A 21,992-nucleotide genomic window follows, 5' to 3' on the forward strand; every position below is an offset into this window, starting at 1 on the left:
AAGGACCTAAAGTGGAGTTCCTCTCACTCAGAATGTTTTAGACTGAAGTGGAGAGAAGTGTCTGATTGATTCACCAGTGATGATGGAGGGTCATCCAGCCCATGGAGTTAGCTCCCACCCAGACACCTGGACCACAGGTGTGTGCAAGGCAGAGCCTAGTACGTGTATGCCTTCCAGCAGGAGTATGGCACTGACTTCCATCCATGGTTTTGAGTTCGTTTAGGGAGATGGAAGCCCCTGTACTGCTCTCCATTCTTAGCACTGAGATTTTACACACATATATACATATATATTCATACACATATATGTATGTATGTATATATATGTATAGATATATGTATTTAATTCAGTATTTCTGACAGTGTTTTATTCCAAAATCTCATGGAAAAACTGGTGTGATAGAGATACAGTTTTTCTTTCCACCAATATTTGCATTTGCTTGCATCAATCTGTATTTCTCGTCTCCATTCTTCCCTCTCTGTAAAAGCCACATGCATCTCAGAGCTGCCTACACAGCATTGTAGAATCACCAGTTTTGTGCTTTCCAGCCTCAGCACAGTTAGCTCTTCTCAAACAGCATCTTGGTTCCCAGGAGTGACATCAGGAGCTTTTGGGATAAACGTAATCATTACCTGCACATCCAGAAGAAGACAGAATACGTTTGATTTCACAGCTCCACATTAAAATCTCTTTTTAGTTTTTATAAATGACTCACCCAATAGCTCAGTTCACTGAGGCCTGGTTTCTGAAAGACAGTCTGGTCTTTAAGTGCATACTCAGATGAGGGATCACAACTCTAAATTAGCAGCACATGCGGACATGATGCTGGATTAACACAGCATGCATGAACATCAATACTTTGAGTCATTATTTTCAAGGGTGCTGCTTCTGACGCAATTTCTCCCAAGCCTTGTTCCACCAGGAGCGGTATTCGTGTTTTTCCCTGGCAATGACCCACTTTGTTCTATTATTAAGAAAAGTAATAGTTTAAATAGTTATAATTCAGAGTTTTCTCTCCCGTTGTGCTGGAAAGGGGTTCCTATTTGTCCTGCTGCACAAAACTCACCTTCTTCACACCAGTTTGATCACACTTGTGGGATTTAGCTTCCCCTTGCAGAAACCATGCTGTACCTCTAATTTTAAAAGCATGTTTTTCTTGAGCTCCTTGCTGTGACAGACAGAATTGAGTGCAGGAAGATGACACAGGATTGGGCAGAACATGGTGTTTTAAATGCCTAAAAATATGGGAGAAGAAGTAATTTTTAAACTGCACACAGAGTTAACATATACATGACCAAGAGTAAACATTGAGAGCAGTAAGAAAGGGCTAGGAGACGGAAGACAGAGAACAGGGAAATACTGCTTGAGGGGAGAAGTTTCTGTTTTGGGGAGGGTTGCAGGGAAGTGTTTTAGCTCATGAAATGTGACAGTATCTACCTGTTTCCCTCAAGTGTTGGTGAGCTTATTTTGTATATACTTTTGTGCTTTGTAGTAGCAAACACTGAGGTCCAAACACTGGACCCATGTAGAAGAGAGTGGAGATGAGGGATTTAGTTTGAATGCTGTCATTGATAAAAGTAAGCACTGAAGATAATGTGCTTACATAGAAAGAGAGGAATGGTAGGCAGGGGAAAAATACCCTCGTCTTTTTGCTCCTCTCTCTCTCATTTACACATCATACAACACATAGCAATTACATTGAAATATAGTCTGTGTTATAGTGTGATCAGTTGGAAAAGTGAGACCACAAGAGACTTTAATTGATCACTCAATAACAGATGGGGTAATAAAACCTGGGACAATAAGGAATATTTGCGGAACAAATGAAAGATCAATTCCCCTTCTGTTGTAGAAGCAAGAAAACAGGCAAGTGTTAAAGAACAATCTAAAAGGCAAAATGATGAGGAAAAGAACATATGGCAAAGATGGAAACTGCAAAATACACACAGAGGAAAATGTATGTTTTTAAACTCTCTTTACAGCATGCCTATTTCTAGTCATTGCATGCTTTTTTTGATACCATTTGTGAAGAAATAATTCCTTGGATATCAGTAGTACAAAGCATGAAGAAACTAAGTCCGAAATATAGGTTCAGTAACAGTTAAAAGCACAGTAGGCAGAGGAAAAGGAGTCTTTATCACAGACAAACAAAAATGCTACTAAGATGTTTTTTCCCACATATATTATTGTAAAGGAGATTATGCCATGTTTAGAGAGTGAATGCAATCAGAAATGGGACAGAAATCAACACTGTGTAGCCAAAGACACTACTTTTTAGTGTAGCATCTAAACAGCAACACCCAGTGCATTCCGTACTCCATTCTCCCGGGAATAGAAGCACATTAAACATGGGAAGCATTGATAATTTGATACTCAAATAATGGAATCTCTTTCAATATTCAGAGTCTGTTTGTACAGTCAAATGAATGCCAGGAGGAGGCTAGCATGTGAAATGAAGGACCAGTGCAGAAATGCAGCCTAAGAGGGCAGCTCCAAGGACAGCCAGAGCTTGCTCGCTCTCTGTGGGACATGCAGGGCTGCATATGGCTGGCACTTCAGCAGCCCCAAATAGTCTTCAGATGTGAAGAGCAGAGGTACCCAGATCAGTGCTTGCTGCCATCCCCAGCTTGGCATATTCAGAGAACCCTGGATGTGTGCAGTCATCCACATCCAGCAGCGACCACTCCAGGGACCCTCTGCGAGAAGTTCATTCCAGACTCAGCACTGAGCCGCCTGACTCCCACTGTGAGCAGGAAGGTTGCCTTCAAACATGTGCTGGAACTGCAGATCTCAGGGAGAACACCAGGCCTTCTTGTTCCCTCAGCTTGTGCCCAGCTCTTTGCTAGGAAGGTCCCACAGAGCTCACAAAGACTGTCCAATACTAAAAGAAAGACCTGCCAGCTGGCTAGCAGTCGCAGGGGTGACAAGGCTGTGGCTCATACATGGACACTGCCCACTCATGCGGTGGGATATGCAGCAGAGATGTACAAACCCTCTCTGGACCCATAGCCTTGTGCAATTCTCTGCAAGATCAAAAGTACAACAGAACAGAAGTGAGGTAAAAAATCCTGGATTTAGAAGTGACACCTTTTATTTTTATGTTTCTATGTTTGTGCTAAACATTTATTTGTTTTTCCTTATGCTGCATTTTGTTTTTCTCATGTTAGTATGGAAAAGAAGAAAATGAAATGGAGACGTCCCTAACTCTCTGTCCCTACAGCTCCATTTGAATACATCACAGTGAATATTAGACTACAGCACAGTTACTATTATCATTCATGGTAATACGAGACTGACTACATGGAGAGAACAGCAACACTGATGCTTATCACCTGGGCTACACTGCAGAAGAGTATGAGCTGTATTCTCAGCAGAGCTTTTTCTGGGTTATGACTCATGCAGAGTCCTGTTTTTCTGCTGCTCTCCTACCTACTGAGACAAACAAGAGAGCTACAGTAAATAAATAAATAAATAACCAGCTATTATTATCAACCAGAATTCATTTTAAAATGTAATATACTGGTGCACATCCTGCATGCAGGCACACCAGGATCCTGAATCCAACATCACACTTGTGCCTTGCCCCCTTCCACTCTGAAGCTTCAGTTGAAGCTCTCTTATTTGAGGCCTTTTTCTCATCTGCAGTAATTTACCTATAAGAGTAGGTCAGCAAAGAAGAGAGGTTTTTGAGGACTCTACAGCAAAGGAAGAGTAGGTGGAGAGGTTGGAAGGAAGAGATGAAAAAGCCAGAGTAGGTAAGCAGTAGGGTAATGCAGAAGCAAGTCTGGGCAGTGGGTGAGATCTTGCTGACAGCAGCTTTATCACCCTGTTAAAGACGTTTCCAGTGATGTAGGTAGGGATTGTGATTGCAAGTTTTCTCTTTTTTAAGGATGGGTATGTTCCTGTGCCAGATGGAAGTCACTCCTCCAAAGTTTGGTGGAGAGCCCTCTTCTTCATACCCACCGTAGCAAAGCTGAGCCTGAGATATTTCAAAAGCTGGACTTGGGGTACCAGCCATCTTTTACCATCCAGTGACCTTTGACAAGGTGAGTTAACATAGGAGGCATCTGCATACTTGGATGGCAGGGGACTGCTTTGTCTACACTGCATTTCACTTTTTGCTGGCTTAATGAAGGGGAAAAATCTTGACATAATTGTAAACTCTTGACTCCTTGGAGTAGGCACTGTATTTATAAGGTTCACCGAAATAAAGGACATCAGCATTTGTTTCAGATAGCTGTGCACAGCCAGACTTGAAACAGTAATAATAATACAGTAAATTCACGAATACAAGCCGCACTGAGTATAAGCCGCATCTCTGGGTGTTGGCAAATATTTCGGTTTTTGTCCATAGATAAGCCGCACACGAATATAAGCCGCTCTGTCATTTGCAGCGAGGACCCGCGTGCAATTAGTAACAGAACCGCGGGAGGGCGGGGTTTACTGGCTGAGCTAAGGCTGTGCAGGCTCGGCCCGCTAGGGGCCGCTGACGGGGCCAGGTGGCCCAGCCCGGTGCTGCCGCTCAGGGCCGGCCGCCGCTGCCACTGGGCTCGGTCACCCCGGGTCGGCGCTGCCCCGCGGTGGCAGGCAGGGACAGAGCTTCCCCCGCTCCTACGGCAGCGGCGGCGGGCGGGGACGGAGCTTTCCCGCGCCCGTGGCGCCGGCGGCGGGCGCGGACAAAGCACCCCGCCTCCTCCCCGAGCCGCGGCAATGGCGGTGCGTGCTTCCCGGCCCCCCCCCGAGCCGCAGCAATGGCGGCGCGGGGCTCCCGCCGGCTCCCCGAGACGCGGCAATGGCGGCGCGCACTTCCCCCCCCTCCCCGGGCCGCGGCAATGGCGGCGCCCCCCCCCCATGTCGGCTCCCCGGGCCGCGGCAATGGCGGCGCGGCCCCCCCTGCGTCCTCCCAGAGCCGCGGCAACGGCGGCGCCCCCCGCCCCCCCCCCCCCCCCCCCCCCTCCCCGGGCCGCGGCAATGGCTGCGCCCCCCCCCCCCCCCTCCTCCCCTGGGCTGCAGCAGAGGAGGGAAGAAGAGAGCTCTTCCGCCTCTCTCCCCACCCCCCTTGCTGCCTGCAGGGAGCCAGGGCGACACGGTAACACTGTAACAATTGCGAAATGCCGGCTTTTACTGGCCGGTGCTTGGCTCGGCACTCTGGCTGGCACGTCTGGGGTTGTAAATGTCAGAAAATTATTAATATATTAGCCGCACCCGACTATTAGCCGCACTTCCGGGTTTCCACCAAAATTTTTGTCAAATTGCTGCGGCTTGTATTAGTGAAATTACTGTAATACAAGTGCTCAAGTATGACACATTTGGATAAAATCAGGATGCACAGCCAAGTAAGTGACTTAATCTTCTACGAAGCTGCTTTAATTTGGAACTCTTTAAAAAGCTGCAATAAATTCATTCTTTTGGCTGAACTGGCATAAGCACCCTAAAACATGGCAACAGCTTTCCAGTTTCTTGAGTGTTAGGCTTTGGGGCTCATCTTTCTGAAATACCTAGCAGTTTCCTCCCACCCAGTCTTTTTATTTTTTCGTGGGGGAGGAAGAAATTTTTTTTGGTGTGTTAATACTGCACAGTGAGGCTCTTCCCTCAGGCTGGTTTTATTTTGTGGACATTGGAAACATTTGGGATCAGATTACATACTGGCAAGTAAGACAATGGCATTGCTGTAAATGAGCTGGAGGCTAATTTATAGGCTTTGCAGATGTGAATGCATTACCATGCAAATCATGAGCAGCTCCTGCCTATAAATAAAATAACTTACCTTGTCAAGGATGGCTGTCCCAAAAATATAATGAGTATTATAAATTATAAGCAGGTGTCAGATTTCTACTTCCTTTGTATTCTTGTTTGTGCTTCTCTAAGGAAACATTCAAAGATAAAATGTACAATACCGTGTATGGCACAGGCAGTTACAATCTTTGCTGCCCAGTGCTATTATCACCTTTTGCCAACTGCCACTCCTTCATTTGTTAGAAAAACAGCTAGTCAGACTTGTCAGCAGCTTTGAATAATATGCTCTTACACGGTAGTCCTCTGAAAAGGAAGGATGAACTGTGATGAATGCACTAAGCATGGTGAATGCACTGAACTGTGGCTGAGAAGTTTGCTGCTCACAGCTCTGCCTCAGACAGAGCTCTTCGTCGACCTGGTGTATGGTCTTTGGTAAATCTTTTTTGAGCAGCCATTTCATAATTTCTTTAGCTAGGAAAAACATTAAAGTTTGTTTCACCTGTGTTTCCCATTCAAATATTTTTTTGGGGTAAATCCTGTCTTTGCTCTCTATTTGTGCAAGGTTGTTTGGGTTGGCACACACTGGGCACACCTGGCAGCAGAAATAACAACAGAAATAACTTCTGAAGTTACCACTTCAGAACAGATTTAGGAATTAGCTCAAATCCAAAGGGTGTAAAAATCTAAGATGGTATTTTTGTTTTTTAACTTGAAGAGAAGTTAATGATACTGCACTTAATCATGTGACTTACTTAATCAAGTCATGAACCCATGCAGGACTGATGTCTCTATGATTTTGCCAGCTTCCTGCCAGTCCCTACTTCCCCGAAACATCTTTTAACGACAGACAAGCAGAAACAGCAAAACTGAAGAATTTCACTGAGTTTTACTGAGAATCGCTGCCTTGTGGAGGAGAGAATCCCAAAGTAATTGCCTTCCTCCCCTAAACGAGAAGTTCTACTGTGAACTTAGAGAGAACCTCATAACTGTTAAATTTTTCTCCTAGTAGATCTACTAGTTTCTTCTTAAAATCATATTTTTGAGGTTGATTCCAGTGGAAGAAAAATCCTCCTCAGAGTGGAATAGGCCTGCTGGAAAGAAAGCTCACTGACAGCTTCACTTATTTTATGGACATATTAGACCAAGCTAAGCCTTTGCCATCTGCTCTGTCACCAATTGTAAATGGAAAAATCCCTCACTAACCAAACAAAAAGAACAAATCACAAGAACATCAAGGAGATAAAAGTGATTTAACTGCCTGTATATGCTCCACCAACAATGCAGCTTGCACTGAAGATGTTCTTTCTCATGATTCCAACACAAATCACAAGGAAAACAGTTCACATGCAACACAGTAAGTTTTCTGCTGAGCTTGAATTTTCTTGAACCAGACCTGACTCCACTAGATTTTGCAAACGTATTTATATGAAATTATGTGAGCTTTATATAGTGTCCTTAATAACTTTTTATATTGTTGGTATTTCAGGCAGAGAGGTCCAATGGGGTGTACTCACAGCCTTACAAATACTACAGCAGCTAACTGCAATTTACAGGAATAGCCTTTAAGAGGCAAGCAAGGAAGGAAAAAAACCAAGAATTGCTCCTGCCCTCCTCAAACAAATGAGTGTGTGTATGTAGGTACATTGAAGCATCCAATAACTGCATGGAATATGTGAGGTATGTTAACTTGTGTATTGGGAAGGGTTATAGTAGCTACATTTGCTTCCAGTTCTGAAGGTTTTCCTTTCAGAACTACCTACTGTAGTGCTGGTAGGAAGATGTGCCTTCATTCCATGGCCAATAACAGTAAATTAGCTTAAAATATCTTGCACAAGGTTGAATGGAAACAAATGGAACTTCAGCATTTAATTTTTAAAAATTATTTATATTTCATATACTTTGTACTTATAAATCATGGCAAAAGCATGATGACTAAATCCTCTTATTCCGATATTTACATCAGTATTCATTAATGGGTCAATGGTGCTCTGTTCTTCTGCACCAGGAAGATCAGCTTACTCTTGGCCTGGGAAAAAATTGGGTTAATTTGTTCCCGAATGAAGAAATTATTAAAAGTTAAAGACCCTTGTTAAAGTTAAAGACAATTATTCAACTTAAAGAAGATAATGTTTTCAACTTCCACAAAGATCAGAAAAGGCACAGTAAACGAAATGAAGAATTTTCTGATTACTAATTACATGTAACTACATAAAATCAATAGTGTATCTGTAATACATATGTCATTTATAAAGTTGGCTGGCATTATAGGTGGCATTACCTCAAGGTTACCTGGCAACTGCCACAATACAATCTCATTCTCACCCACTTTATCAAATACTAACTGGGGCTGAAATCTTCTATCTGAATGGGAGCAGAGGTGATTGCTTTGCATTTAAATCAGGTTAGTTTCACCATTTCTAGACAAAAGAGAGCAGATAATGTTTTGCCAATTTTAATACAATCTGATAAACTTTATTTGAGATGTCCCTGTTTATTGTCATAAAGAATTAAGACAAAATGTAAGATTGGCTTATGTATCTGGGTTATGCTTTTTGCTGCATGTCAAAAACTTGTCCAAATGTGTACAAATTTCAGCAGATCAGGTTACACACATTCAGTAAGGTGACTAGTTTTTATCAATTCTTACAGATGAAATGTGAGAGAGCACACTGCAAAAGTAAAGGGCTATGTAGAAAAGCAGCTCTCTTTTCTTATCAGCAAGACCCCAAATCACACAGTTCTGCTGGTTGCAGTTGTTTCAATAAAACACGAGGGGAAAGAGTTGCACAGGACCAATCATGTACTAATGAAATCAGTGAGACAGTATACAGAAAGCAAGAGTACTGGTAGGCATATTTAACATCAAACCATCAAAATAAATTTGTGTTATATCCCTAAAAATAGTATTTGTTCTTTAAAGGACCATAATTTTAAAAACCTCCCAAAAAATTAAATCTTTCTTTTTTTTCCTTTCTGCTTGCTCTATAGTATACTGAAGATAGCAAGCAGTCCAGTTTGACTACTAGAAACCAGATGAACCTGTAGCCTTGGTTACTAGATCTGTTTTCCCCCAAGGTCTTTCATTTATAGACTGAGTATATTTCTTCTGGAAGATACTGAAATATGAACACAGAACTCTAGAATGCCATTCCTTGAAATATCTTTTTCAAAATACATGTTGGAAAACACTGTATTTCTGCTTGGTTTTTCATTTCATGCAAGAGAAGTTTTCAGAAATTATACAGGTGGATAGTGGTGCCATCCCCCAGGTCCACAGGGCTGGGTACTTGTGACTATTGTTGAAATAAGAGCTTTTGTCTGGTTCAATACCACTTAGCATTGGATTTTCAGGTCATGATTTAGAGGCAATTACGTTCTACTCCCAGCCCAGTGGAAGCTGAATGCTCTACTCCCTCTGATTGTATCTCTAGAAAGCATATGCCAATAACAATCTGAGGATTGATTTCATGTTGATTAATACTAATAGTGAAATATAAAAGGACATCTCTCAACATACAAGTTCATCAGTCAGTTTATAGCAAACTGGTCTCTTGAAGAACATTCCAAGAAAGTTTCCCAGTGTGTGATTATACCAAGGGTCTACTTACAGGCCAGCTTTGCTTCTAATATGCAATTTAAGTGTCAAATTCAGAAAACCAGTCCAGTACCCAGTCAGGTGACAGAGGGAGATGTAAAAGTAATTGTTAGTCTTTTCTAACCTAATTGATTCTGTGATTCTGTGATACCTTTGAGATGAAAACTAGCATCTGCAGGGACAAGAGCAAATGAGGTGTAAAAGATATTTACACCCTTTGGAAGAGCTTTTGAAGACTGGGACTTACTTCCCTCGAAAGAAGTTCCCACTTATTATTGTGAAGAAGAGGCATAATAAGTAGGAACTAAACATGATCTGAAGTTAATGATCTCTCTTAATTCAGAACATTTTATCTTTTAAATCCTTTAAGTTGGTCTTTAAAGCCGGGAAAAATAAGAACCATTGCCTAACAGTGTTAACCTATATCTCGGAGAGTTTGGGAGCAGCATGGAGAAGGAGATTTTTTTCTTGTATTTATATTGAGTATTATATGACTCCATACAAAGAAGGGTCTGAATTGAATTTCGCCACTATTGCATTGAGATAGTAGGTTGAAAACTTGTATAATATGCAGCTTTTCTAGGAGAATTTCTAGTACTTCAACTCATGTATCTATATGCTTAACAGGCAGTGCAAATCACAATCCATTTCCTGGCTAGTAGAGATATATTTAGTTAGACCTTGCTGACCTTTCTTGACTTTACAACACAAGCCTCTCACAGCTGCAGATGCAATGATGTCCTTGTTTCCTCATTACGAGGAAAGGCCACAACAGATTTCAAAGCAGGTTATAGACACAAATATGTATAATGCATTTGTGACTTTCAGTGACCTACATTTCATGCAGCTACGTGACAAGCTACCAGCTCAGTCACTTTTCAGAGAGTTTGGGTTTGTCCATTTTGCATATTCCAAATATATGATGGCCAGATGATACAATCCTTTTGTATTCAGCTCTTGAATAGATTGCCCTTTAAAGCTTTCTTTCCACAGATCAATACTAGAGGAATCCTCTGCATTAGGGGAGAAAAGTGGGACACAAGGAGTCCTCTGGAGTTTAATTTTCTGGTTGACTCTTGTGATATTAAGGCTAACTCCACAGCAACTTGCAATTTTCTTGCCCCTTGAAGACTTTTCAGTGGAGTCTAATGGAAACGAGAGATTTTATAGTACAAATCTTCATGCCACCTTTTCCCATGTACTCACTCTTCTTCACAAACTACTGTATTTCAGGGTAGAGAAGAACTAGAATTAGTACAGAGAAGGGCAGTCAGAATGACCAAAGATCATTTAGGGTGAAAAGGGTGAAAAATTAAATAGAATAATCCACTGTAGACTGGAATAAAAACAGCTGAGGGAGAACCTGTTCAATGCATAAAGAATCATGAATGACAGGGAGAAAACACAGGATGCTTGTGCAGTGCTCCTCAAAGCACAAAAGGTAGGTAGCTTCAAAAACCTCAGCAAAAAGAAGATAAAACTGGCCAAAAAAGAGTTTTTTGTTTGCACACAACTTGGTTGTGGAGCTCACTGCCAGAGGGTGGTTGTGCAGGTCAAAGCATAAAAAAGTTTCAAAAGGAATTAGGTACATTCCCAGAAGAAAAATCTGCCAGATATTATTTATGAAGATAAAACCACTGTCTCAGGAAGTGCCTAGTTGGCAATTTAACAGAAACTGGGAGAGTTTAGCATAGTGAAGGGCATTGCACTTTTCCTGCCCTTTCTTTGAGAATGCCCAACTAACTTCTGTCACAAATACAACCACTAGGTAAAAACGACCTTGATGTGGCCCAGAATAGCCGCTCTGCATTCCTGATGCCTTCTTCAATTGCCTTGGCAACTCTGCAGGGATGAAAAGATTATGGTAGACATTACTGAAGACAGTTACGGCGATTTTTGATTTTGTCTGTCTTTGTAGAAAATATATCTTCAATGAAGTCAGAGAATCTTGTCTCATGTTTCTACCCTGGCATGGATCTCAAAATTTTACATGTGTTTCAAGTGTTCTTCACAGAATAAATGCTGTGAGGCTGTACTGAAAAGACAGTTCTGAATACATGCTGTCTTTATTTACAGCTGCCACTCCAGAGGCTTTTTCTCCCTAACTCTGTAATCCTGAGCAGCACTGGTGCTTAATGTGCTTTGATGTGCTCAGAAAGGTCATACTTTGAAGGGTGCAGAAAGCAGCAGCAGCTCAGGAAGGACTTCACTGAGCCCTCAGTTCTAGCCTCTGGTAACTCTCTGTGTAATCAGGCAAACAATAACAGATGCTACCCCACCATCAGTGGTGTGCTTACAGTCTAGACAACCAAAACCAAAATCCTGACGTGGTTGCTTGTCTGAGTCTTGATGCCCTCTGGGAGAGAGAAGAAAGGGTACCTCCATCTGCTATGAGGTGTCTCCAAGGTGATGATGAGCCCATGGTCCAGCTACAGCTCCCTTGACTTCAATATTTTTTAGCAGTTTATACTTCATAAGGGGAGTCACATGTACAGAGCTTCCTGAGCAAAACAGAGACCAGTTATAACTGGTCAGTCCAGTTATAAGGGTGCTTCTGGGAAGAGTAATTTTGAAAAATCTGGCTAGACATAATTTTTGAACCATGGAACCAAGAGGTTTTCCTGTCATTAGAGGGAATTTCTTAGCATTTTGTAATGAAATTCGGAAGAAGTCCTCAGGGACACAGCCCATTTCTTTGGTCCACACTTCCCAGCATCTGCAGTATACAAGGAGATCTTGACCAAGAATTGTTAAAATGGCCAAAGCACAAGTAACACAAGTGATAATGACTAATAGGAAAGATATGTGATTATCTTGCAGTCTAACATGCCTTTGTCTCATTCCACTGTACTTTTTAATTCTTTCTTATGTTCCCAAAGACTAGAATTACAAGGCAATTACTGCATGGGCAGTATGGCTTATGCTATCAGAGAAGATTAAGAATAGGACCACATTGCCCTCCTTGGCTACTAGAAGGCACAGAGACGTATCTTTGAAATCCAGCAAATGCTGCTTACTAGCCTGGACAGAGAATTGAAGTAACACAATTCTATTACTCCAGGTATCTTGAGTAGCTTGTCTTTGCTTGTACACTCCTTGGCTGTGCTCAGAGCTGTGAATGTATTCTGGGATATAATTACTATTCACATAATGCAAAAGATCAGTAGCACTGGCACTGCCAGGTGAGAGCTACAAAAGCACACTGTACATCTGCCACTGCATCTCAGTGATACATGACCACTGCATCGTGCAGATACCAGATCTGCATAGGAGCCTTCTGACTTCCAGTTGGACCAGGCTTCAGCTCTGCAGGGCATCAAGAGTACAGACTCCTCTACTGCTGTAGATGGCTGCTTTGCACAGCCAGGACAAAGCAAGGAAGATTTATGAGCTGTAACGATGACCATAGAAAGCTTAATTTTCTCTTCATGGCAGAAGAGAGGAGCTTTCATCACCATCATCCCTACTTTGTAGCTGGACTTCCAGATATTGTAACATTTTAGGACACTTGCCTTGAAATGGCATCCAGAGCACATGATTAAATATGACCTCCTCCCTTAAGCAAAGTTTATTCACGGACTGACTCCCATAAATACAGTGTATTTATGTGAGTATATAGGCAACAGATTCAAAGACTGATGGACTCTTGTCCACATGGAAATGGAGGGCCTCAAGTGAAAAGTTTCAGCAAGCTGACTCATGGTGTTCTGACATGCATGCTCAGAAAGAGTCATCATGGCTTACTTGTTTTTCCTGCATAATCTTACTGTCAGGCCTTTAGATACTCTAAGGAACCTGAACATGCCCTTTGTTTATCACAAGCTGATGACATTACTACTGAGATAAAGTGTTTAGCAGCACAGAATACATTTTGCTTGAACACATTGGACAGCAAGTGAAGCACAAAAGAATACAAATCTTGGTTCAGTGACATCGAGCATCTATGAAAAACACTGTAGCTCTGGTGAGGATGCCAGCTGCAAAGGTCTTTCCGTAGAGACTACAGAGAAATTAACCAGTAAGTTCATGATGCATATAGCTAGAAATAATCTGAAATTAAAAATTAATTCCGTTTTATCAGTGGTTTCCTGAAAATAAGCAATTAATTATTTACTACTTATAGATACATATTTATTTTTTTAGTGTTCCAGAGGTCCAAATGAACTCTGGTATGTAACTTCTACATTAAAAATACCTAAATCACCATCATAGTCCTTTTTGTTGTTTCTCCCCCAGGACAAACAAAAACAAAGCCTTGGAAAGCCAGAAACTGACCCTCATGCTCATTTCCCCTAAGCGCAACACAGAATACAAGAGGATGCTCATGGCTGGGAAACAATTCATCATCACTTCAACTTGGGCCTTGACTAATAGCATCATAGTGCCTTGACAATCCCAGCCACTATCACCAGATTTTTCATTTCAAGGAAGGTAGCAGAGCACAGTCAGAGATAAGAAACTTTGGGAAACTATTTTCAGTTTCTTAGATGTTGGTTTATAGCCTGAAATTAAAAGATAAATGATATTTCTGTTAAAGGGCGGGGGCTTTTTGTTAGATTTTTGTTTGTTTTTTCGTTGGTTGGTTGGTTGTCATTGGGCTTTTTGTTTGGTTGGTTGCTTTTTTAAATTCTTAGTATTGTAGCAATAGGCTACACCTTTCCACCTCCAGCAACAATCTATGCACCTCTAGACCTTTCTGGCATTATTCTCAATCCTTTTCTTTTCTGACAAGACTTTTACATTCTGGCCTTAAAAGGCAAGTATGGATTATGCATTCATTATATGCCTGAACACAGGATGAGCCCTTGTAAGTATTTGGACCAGGGACAGCCCTTGAAAGCCCAATATCCTATGGGAAATGCTATGGCTGATTCACCAGGTGCCAATATCCTGCCTGGTAATTCACTATTGGTACTCTTCCAATTAGCAGTAGGAGACATAACCGCTAATACTGCCAGCTGCTACCTGAAATGCCTTTCTTATCTGCTGGGTTTTTTTTTCCTTAATTCTCTACTTGTCTTCTTGTCCCTTTCTAGAGAGATTGTGCAAGAAGACGAGGACATTGTAACTGTTAAGCAATGCAGTCACAGAAAGGGCAAGCAGCATATAAACTAGAGATAACGCAGGGAAAAACAGCAAAGCGAAGAAGGTGGGCGGTTTGGTGGGTAGGAAGCGTTTCGGGTGCGAGGAGGAAGGTCTGAGCTAGTGCAGTGGCTGCTCTTTCTCCTGGAGGCTGACTTGTCGGGAACATTAAGGTGTGCGCTCTGGTGAAGGCACAGAGCGGTAGCTAAGGAGAAAGGCACAGATCTCACAGCCACTTATCGGACTGGTTTCAGGGCACAGGCAGCGCCGGGGCTCACGCCGGGGCGCTGGCCTGGCTCCCAGCGTGCGGCCCGGTGCGGGAGCGCCCGCGGCTCGGCAGGCGCTGCGGGACAGCGGGGCTGCGCTGCGGCAGCGCCGCCGGGAGCGGAGCGGAGCGCCGGGCGGCAGGAGCCAGCCCCGCAGGCCCGGGCTGCGCCCAGCGGCAGCAGCGGCTCCAGCCGCAGCCGCAGGGCCCGAGCGCACACCCAGCACCCGCCTCCCGCTGCCCGGGGCGGGCAGGCCGGGGCTGCCGGCGCCCCCCGCCCGCCGGTCGCCATGGCGACCCGCCTGCCCGCCTCCCGCGGGGCTGCTGCCGCCGCAGGCTCCGGCTCCGGCTCTGCTCCGCCAACCCCAGCGCCGGGAAGGGGGTCCCTGCGCTCCCGCGGGCAGGGCCAGGCCCGCCCCAGCCCCGCTGCGCCAGCGGGGCCTGCCCGGGGTGGGCGAGGAGAAGGAGGAGGAGGGACTCCGCAGCGGCAACAACTGACGTGTCCCCGCCATGGAGCTCGGCGTGATTCATCAGCGGCAGCGGGGCGGCAGCGGGGTGTCGCGCTCCGCTCCCGCGTAGGCACTGCCGCGGCGGGGACAGCCCCGGCACCGCTCTGCCGCCCGCGCCGCCCTCCTCCTCTTCCTCGCCGCCTCTCCTCTTCCCCCGCGGCTGGGCGAGGATCCCGGGGGAGGCAAGATGGAAGAAATCCTGCGAAAGCTGCAGAAGGAGGCGTCGGGGAGCAAGCACAGGGCCATCAAGGAGAGCTGCACCTGGGCTATCGGTAAGGGGCGCCGGCGAAGCGGAGCGGGGCAGGAGCCGCCGGTGGATGGAGGCGTTTTGTATCGGAGGGGGCAGGGACGTCTCAACAAACTTGTTCGGTGCCGCTGAGCTCCAGCGGCTGGGAAGGGAGCGGAGCATCCGAGCCGTTTAAAATGCCCGGGAGCACCGCTCTGCTGGAAGGGGCCGTGGCACCTGCTGCGGTCCCGGAGAGCATCTGCGTCCCTCGCCTTGCCCTCCGCCTGGATCCGCCTCGTGGCTCTTGCGAGGCAGATACACGGATATCAGTAGCTGTCAGTTTCCGTGTATGTTTCGGAGGTGCTGTCTTTTCCTTGAAAGGCTCCCTCCCTCCCTTAAATCATCGTAAAAAACCATGCAGTACAGTTTTTATGCTGGCATATGTTAGGGAATCTATTTTAAAAGCTAGAAGTTTTGTTTTATTGTATTACATGAGCTCTTTTATCTTTTGCAATATAACGATCAGTATAACGAGTTAATCTTTCAAGGGAGTACAAGCTTAGGAACATTTCAGTATCCACCCATTTTCAGAGATTGTTTATGGCTTGAAGTGTTTTTTGACACTAACAACCTAGAACATTCATCATCAAGACATTTAACTTAAATCAGCATAACTGGGATACTTTCAATTGCTTTAAATTTTTGTTTTTCATTCATACATAGCTACAACATTCTGTGGTAGATCAGACCTGTTGCTGTCTCATTACTGGCCTTTTATGTTGATCTTGCATGGGTTGCTTCATTAACTGGGTATTAGTCTTGCACAGCAGCCATGCAAGTATCCTCTATACTGTTCCAGTTTTAGTGGATGTGCTGCTGAAGTGATGACAAGTGAAAGGGAAAATGATGGTACTCGATGCCTTCTCATTGGGTATGCAATATCCTGACAGATTTATGCAAAGCTTTGGTAACTCAGAGCAGCAGTGGTTGTTGCTCTGTCAGGTGTAAGCTTTAGGATCATTGGCTCGGAGACTGTAGCCAGATTTATTAATTGTGGTTGAACTTAAAAGTTTCTTTTAAAAGCCCTGTTGTTTCCTTTAATTATACAGAAACCTTGGATTCTCCCGATGCTGCTATTAAGATACCTCCATATCAGCTGAGGTAAGAACATTGAACTTGAGTTCTGTAGAGCTTGTGAGTATTTGTAAAATTGAAATAAAAATTTTGAATTAAATTTGAGGTAGACAGAGGAGCAGGCTGCATCTCTGTGATTTTTAGAGTTTGTAGATATACATATCTAGGCTGGTAGTGGTAGATAATTTTATGATGAGCCTTTGGCCCTGAATAAAATGTAAGGAAATGTGTTTAAATGGGCATGAGTATATATAGGGGTGACGTGGGTTAGAAAGGACTCTCTTATGGTCTAAAAGGTTTCCCTGCTAAATTCCATCCTTCTGTATAAGCAATGATGCTTCTTAGTTCTTCTAAGTGTGCTTGTGTTCTTTTAAATCTAAATCAGGATTTGTTACTGAAAATAAATATTCTAGAAACTGAAAAGTTATATCATCACATGGCTAGGAGACTGACTAGGAACTAAAATTCCTTTAGCCTGCTAGATTATCTGGAGTGAGTCTTCTTCCTTCTTTCCACCTCCATTTGTTACATGTATAAAATGGGAGAGGTGATATCGCCCTCATTTGTCTAGCTATTTAAAATCTCATTTTGGAAATGATCATTGTTATGGAGTAGGTAAATAGGCAAAATTATTCACTGTCCTTTCTGACAGAACCATTAGGAATCAACAAAAGAAACTTACAAGTACACTGTTTAAAAGAGAAGCACCTTCTTTCCCACAGCTTAACTATTAAGATGTGAAATGCTTAGGTTTGCCTTATTAGAGAATGTAATGGATGCTGAAAGGTTGCATGCATGCAAAAACCACCTCAGCAAATCCATGCAAGAAATTGATTGAAATCTATTAGATGCACAGGGACCATTCTTATTCAGAAGTACTTAAATCAGAGGTGATCAGGTTTATAAAGGAGTATGTAGGAATGTTGCTATATGTTTGGCCTGTTCTGTGGTCCTCTTAGATATCTGCTGTGAGCTGATGACAGAGGGGAGGTTTTTTTTTTTGCTGCAATATTACTCTCCTGGGAGTGTTTTTACCACCTCATTATTCCTTGCTGCTCCTTTCATATATGCTTTGCAAGGAATGTTAGGGATTGAACAGCTTGTTACTCCAGAGCAGTCACCAAACAGGGAAAGAATAGTTCTTTTACCACTCTAAAATTCTGTCAGCTGCAGTCCACAAGAGGCCTCAAATCAAACGGAGGATGGATGCAGCACGGGTCTGACATGACCAATGCCAGACACAATGCATTTCCAGCACAGGATGGAAACAGCTAGATGACTAATTCTAGATAGGTCCATTAGAATTATGTTTACTTGTCACTGTGACTGGAGGAAATTTGGCTCTTCACCTTCCCCTTTATCAGCCTCTATCTTTAATATGGTGTATGGTCTCTACTTTTAAGTACTATTTTTGTTTCCTATTAATTAGTTAGCTAGCTGTACCACATTTCTTCCTTTTTCACTTGCCTCCTATCTCTTTACAGAGGCCTTTTTCTCTTCTTCTTCCAGTGTTCTTAATGATATATTTGTTTAGTTGAGGTGGTTTTTTTCCACTATAAATCCCATTATTTTAAAATAAAGCTAATACCTTTGCAGGTGTAGCTGCAATTAAATAAGTTCTTAATGTTAGATTTGCCAGTAGCAGTGCACTCATTATTACTGGATGTTTTGGAAAATGGAAGGTACACAAGAGGATTTGGACAAAAGCTTTTGTTGTGGGGTCCTTGGTAAGGTGTAGGAGATGTTGCTAAATTTACCCTTCACTCTCTGATAACAAGCTACTGCCACGCTCCAGATCAGCACACTGGGCCACATCTTGTGCTGGAGTTCTCCTGCATGACGTGCAAATTAGATAAAAGTTCTTTGCTTGGTATTTGTTAAAAAGCAGCACCGTGATGGCTCAGTTCCTAGCTGGAAAATAATAGCCTTGAAAGTAGAGCAGTGGCTGTGACCAGAAGCACAGCCAAGATACAGGATGGAGATGTCCTGGCCATGCCTCTTTTCTGCTTTCATCTTACATCAGGCGCAGGTTGTTATCAGCTGCTGTAACACAGATGAGCCTCTGGCTGCTCATCCAGCTGGAACTTAATCTACACTTCACACTTAGGTTCTTTTCTTTCTAGAACTGAAGAATGAAAGCTGCTCCCAAGAACAAGAATGTGTATACCTGTATACCCACTTCTTTTTGCTTATAAAACAAAAAGCCTTTTTCTGCTTCTGACACCCCAGTTCTAGATGAGTAGAGGTTCTTCATGAAGTTGTCTTTTGTAAAACTGTGGTCTTAGTGTGAGGATGGGGAGGACACGGTATCTCTGCTTTTCTTCAGACGATGAGTTCAAGGGGTTTTTGACATGTGTTATAGCAGGTACATACCTACCTCCACGGCAATATTGGGGTAGATGACTTCTGTGTTCTCTGTTGTTCCTGACCCATCCATAGCTTCATCTTGTGTTGGACTTGTGTTGTTGAACATGAGGCAGACCACATTACAATTCCCTGATGTCTGTGCAATTAACTGGGGGCTTCAGCTGTGGCATTTGCATGGGAGATGTTTCCAGCAGTTGTCTGTAGCAGTTTAGATAGCACATGCCTGCTGTGTTTGAGAGCACCTTTTGCCCCAAGGGAGTCCCAGTGACTGACCATCCAGGCTGGAATGTAATTCTTTAATTAGCTTGATAGAGATCAGTTGGGTATATCTTCAGGGAGCTAGATGAGACTATTTTGCTGTTCAACTTCCTTTGATATTAATTGGACTCATGAATCCAAATCTCTGTTAATGACCTTGCATATTGATTCTAGTGAGGGGCATTATTTTAATGTCTCACTTCCTAAAGAAATACAAATCTCCAACAAATACAGAGTTTCCCACTGAGTCTTGTCAGCTCTGCCTTGAGATAGGAATATGTGTGTGATTATTCAGTGCTTTTAACTAATGATCAGAGTAATGGGCAAGGATGTGAGATAGTAACAAAGATTAAAGTGGATCAAGGTGAAGTGGCCTTAAGTCAGTCCAAGGCTTTGGCATAGATGTTCCATGAATTCTTGAGAAGCGAGAGTCACATAACCCATTGGTAACTGGCCTCTTGTTATCTGTCTAATACAATGGTATTTGTCTCTGAACATGAATTGTGAAGATTTGATATATACCAAGTGCTTAAGGAGGCTGGGTGGCTGACTTAGAAATAATTAATTAGATAAGAGGAATTGATGTGATTGTGTTTTAATTGGTGAATTGATCACATGGAAAACAGCTTAAGAGACCTTAATGTTGTCTGCCAGCAAACAGTTGTTTGCTACTCAGCTGGGCTATATTCACTTCAGTATTTTCAGGATGGCAAATTCTCCCCTAAGGCCAGCACTATGCACTGAACAAGACTCCCTTCTTGGCTTGCTGTGATTTTAGAGGCTGAAATATGAGCTATAAAAGGTAACTGAACAGACACAAGAAAATGAGCTTTGAAAAAGAATGTTTGATTGGAGCAGTTTAATACTCAAGAGGATTATTTACTTATCAGAGAATAAAATAAGAGGCTAGACGGAAGTTACCAGTCACATACTGCTTTGAAAAAACTTGGGAGTGCCAGAGTTTCTTGGAATGCATTATGTCATTAAGTCATGCCTTATAGGCTATGTAAAACTTAGTGACTTGCTATCAGCATAGACATTGTTGGAAAGAAGAGGTTACTTGGGATTTCTGGAGGGGCTTTCTTTTTGGAAGAAATGTGAATTGGGTTTGCATGGCCAGGTTTTGGTAGCAGCAGGGCTACAGGGGTGGCTTCTGTGAGAAGCTGCCAGAAGCTTCCCCTGTGTCCAGCAGAGCCAAAGCCAGCTGGCTCCAAGACAGAAGTGTCCCTGGCCAAATCTGGGCCAGTCACAAATGGTGGCAACCCCTCGGTGATAAAAAATTTAGGGAGAAGAAAAAAAAGTGGTTTGGCAGATGTAGTTGCTTCCAGAGAAGAGTGTGGTGAGAATATGTGAGAGGAACAACTCTGCAGACACCAAGGCCAGTGAGGAAGGAGGGGCAGGAGGTAATCCAGGTGCCTGAGCTGAGATTCCCCTTCATACCGTGGTGCTGCCTGTGGAGAAGCAGCTGTGCCTCTGCAGTCCATGGAGGTCCATGGTGGAGCAGAGATGCACCTGCAGCCCATGAAGGAGACTCACACAGGAGCAGGTGGATGGTAGGCCTGAGAGGAGGCTGTGAACCTGTGGGAGGCCTGTGCTGGAGCAGGTTTCCTGGTCGGACTTGCATCCTTATGGAGGACTCATGTTGAAGCAGGCTGTGACTTCTTTCCCTAAGCAGTGGCAGGAACAATGTGTGATGAACTGACCATAACCCACATTCCTTGCCTCTCTGTGTCTGGTGAGGGGAAAGTGTTTAGGTCTTATTTTATTTCTTATTATCCTGCTCTGGTTTTGGTAATAATAAATTGAATTAGTATCTGTAATTTGAGTCAGTTTTGCCTGTGGCAATATCTGGAGAGTGATCTCTCTCTGTCCGTATCTCACACCATGAACCCTTCATTGTATTTTCTCTCCCCTGTCCAGTTGTGGAGTGGCTTTGGTGGAAGCCTGGCATCCAGTCAGGGTCAACACACTAAATTCCCTCTTATATTTTGCATTGACTTCTTAAAAGGGATCAGTATTTCTGGAGATTACAGCTGGAAAGTCAGAAGTCAGTGAGTAACAGCGTCCAATGTAATAACCAGTTCATGTCCAGTTCTGTCTCTTCTTCCTTGTGTCCCAGTACTAATCATGTTGGTGCTAGCTTTTGAGGGCAGTTTGTAAACTTCTTCTATAGTCATGGACATTTGGGGAGGTGGACATTTGGGGATAAAATTGGTCTTACTCATTTTACCTTACCTGTAATTAACAAATAATAAAAGCAGTAATTGTGGTGTGATCATCACAAACAAACAGTGCTATAGAGAATTTCAATCCATTTAGCTTTGCAGATAATTCATCCACTTACTGGATCTTGAGTCTTGGGATGCATTTTACATTCTTTATTGTGAAGAAATGTTTGTGATTTCATCATTTTTGTCTTCTCCCATGTCTTAATTTTGCTCATGTTTTCTGTTAGTTTCTAACAGAGAGAGCGACTAGGAAAGCTGATACATACATAGCAGATCCCCTGAACAGAAGTAAGGAGTGGGGAGGGAGGAATGGTTGTCTCTGAGGTTTTTTTCTGGGAGATGGTTTTAGCAACTCCCTCTCTTTTTCTCCTTTTTTTTTTTTTAAAAACAATTTGTTTCCTGCACTTGCTGCCACAGCCACCTGGCATTAGGTGCTCCTGTGCTTTCTTCCTGGACGTGACAGCTGGATGTGACTCATGCTGCTCAACCATTACATGGTCACTATCTGCCATTCAGCAAGTGAATTATGAGTTCCCTGGCAGGCAGCTGGCCAAGAGGAGATTTGAGTGCCAGTGTGGATTACTGACCTGCA

The 21,992-nt window shown here is 43.2% G+C and overlaps 1 protein-coding gene across 4 annotated transcripts in view; it reads left to right on the forward strand.

Annotated features, from left to right (window-relative positions):
* The first annotated feature begins 15,090 nt into the window (after positions 1–15,090).
* Positions 15,091–21,992, forward strand: part of ARFGEF3 (ARFGEF family member 3) — an 86,623-nt gene continuing 79,721 nt past the window's right edge. For all 4 annotated transcript variants that reach the window (XM_033056529.1, XM_033056530.1, XM_033056531.2 and 1 more), the window contains exons 1-2: positions 15,091–15,459; positions 16,523–16,574. In XM_033056529.1, coding sequence (XP_032912420.1) covers positions 15,375–15,459; positions 16,523–16,574 — 137 coding nt within the window. In that variant the 5' untranslated portion in view covers positions 15,091–15,374. The remainder of the gene's footprint in view (positions 15,460–16,522; positions 16,575–21,992) is intronic.

The sequence above is a fragment of the Catharus ustulatus genome, chromosome 3 (assembly GCF_009819885.2).
Source record: "Catharus ustulatus isolate bCatUst1 chromosome 3, bCatUst1.pri.v2, whole genome shotgun sequence".
In the NCBI taxonomy this organism is placed as follows: domain Eukaryota; kingdom Metazoa; phylum Chordata; class Aves; order Passeriformes; family Turdidae; genus Catharus; species Catharus ustulatus.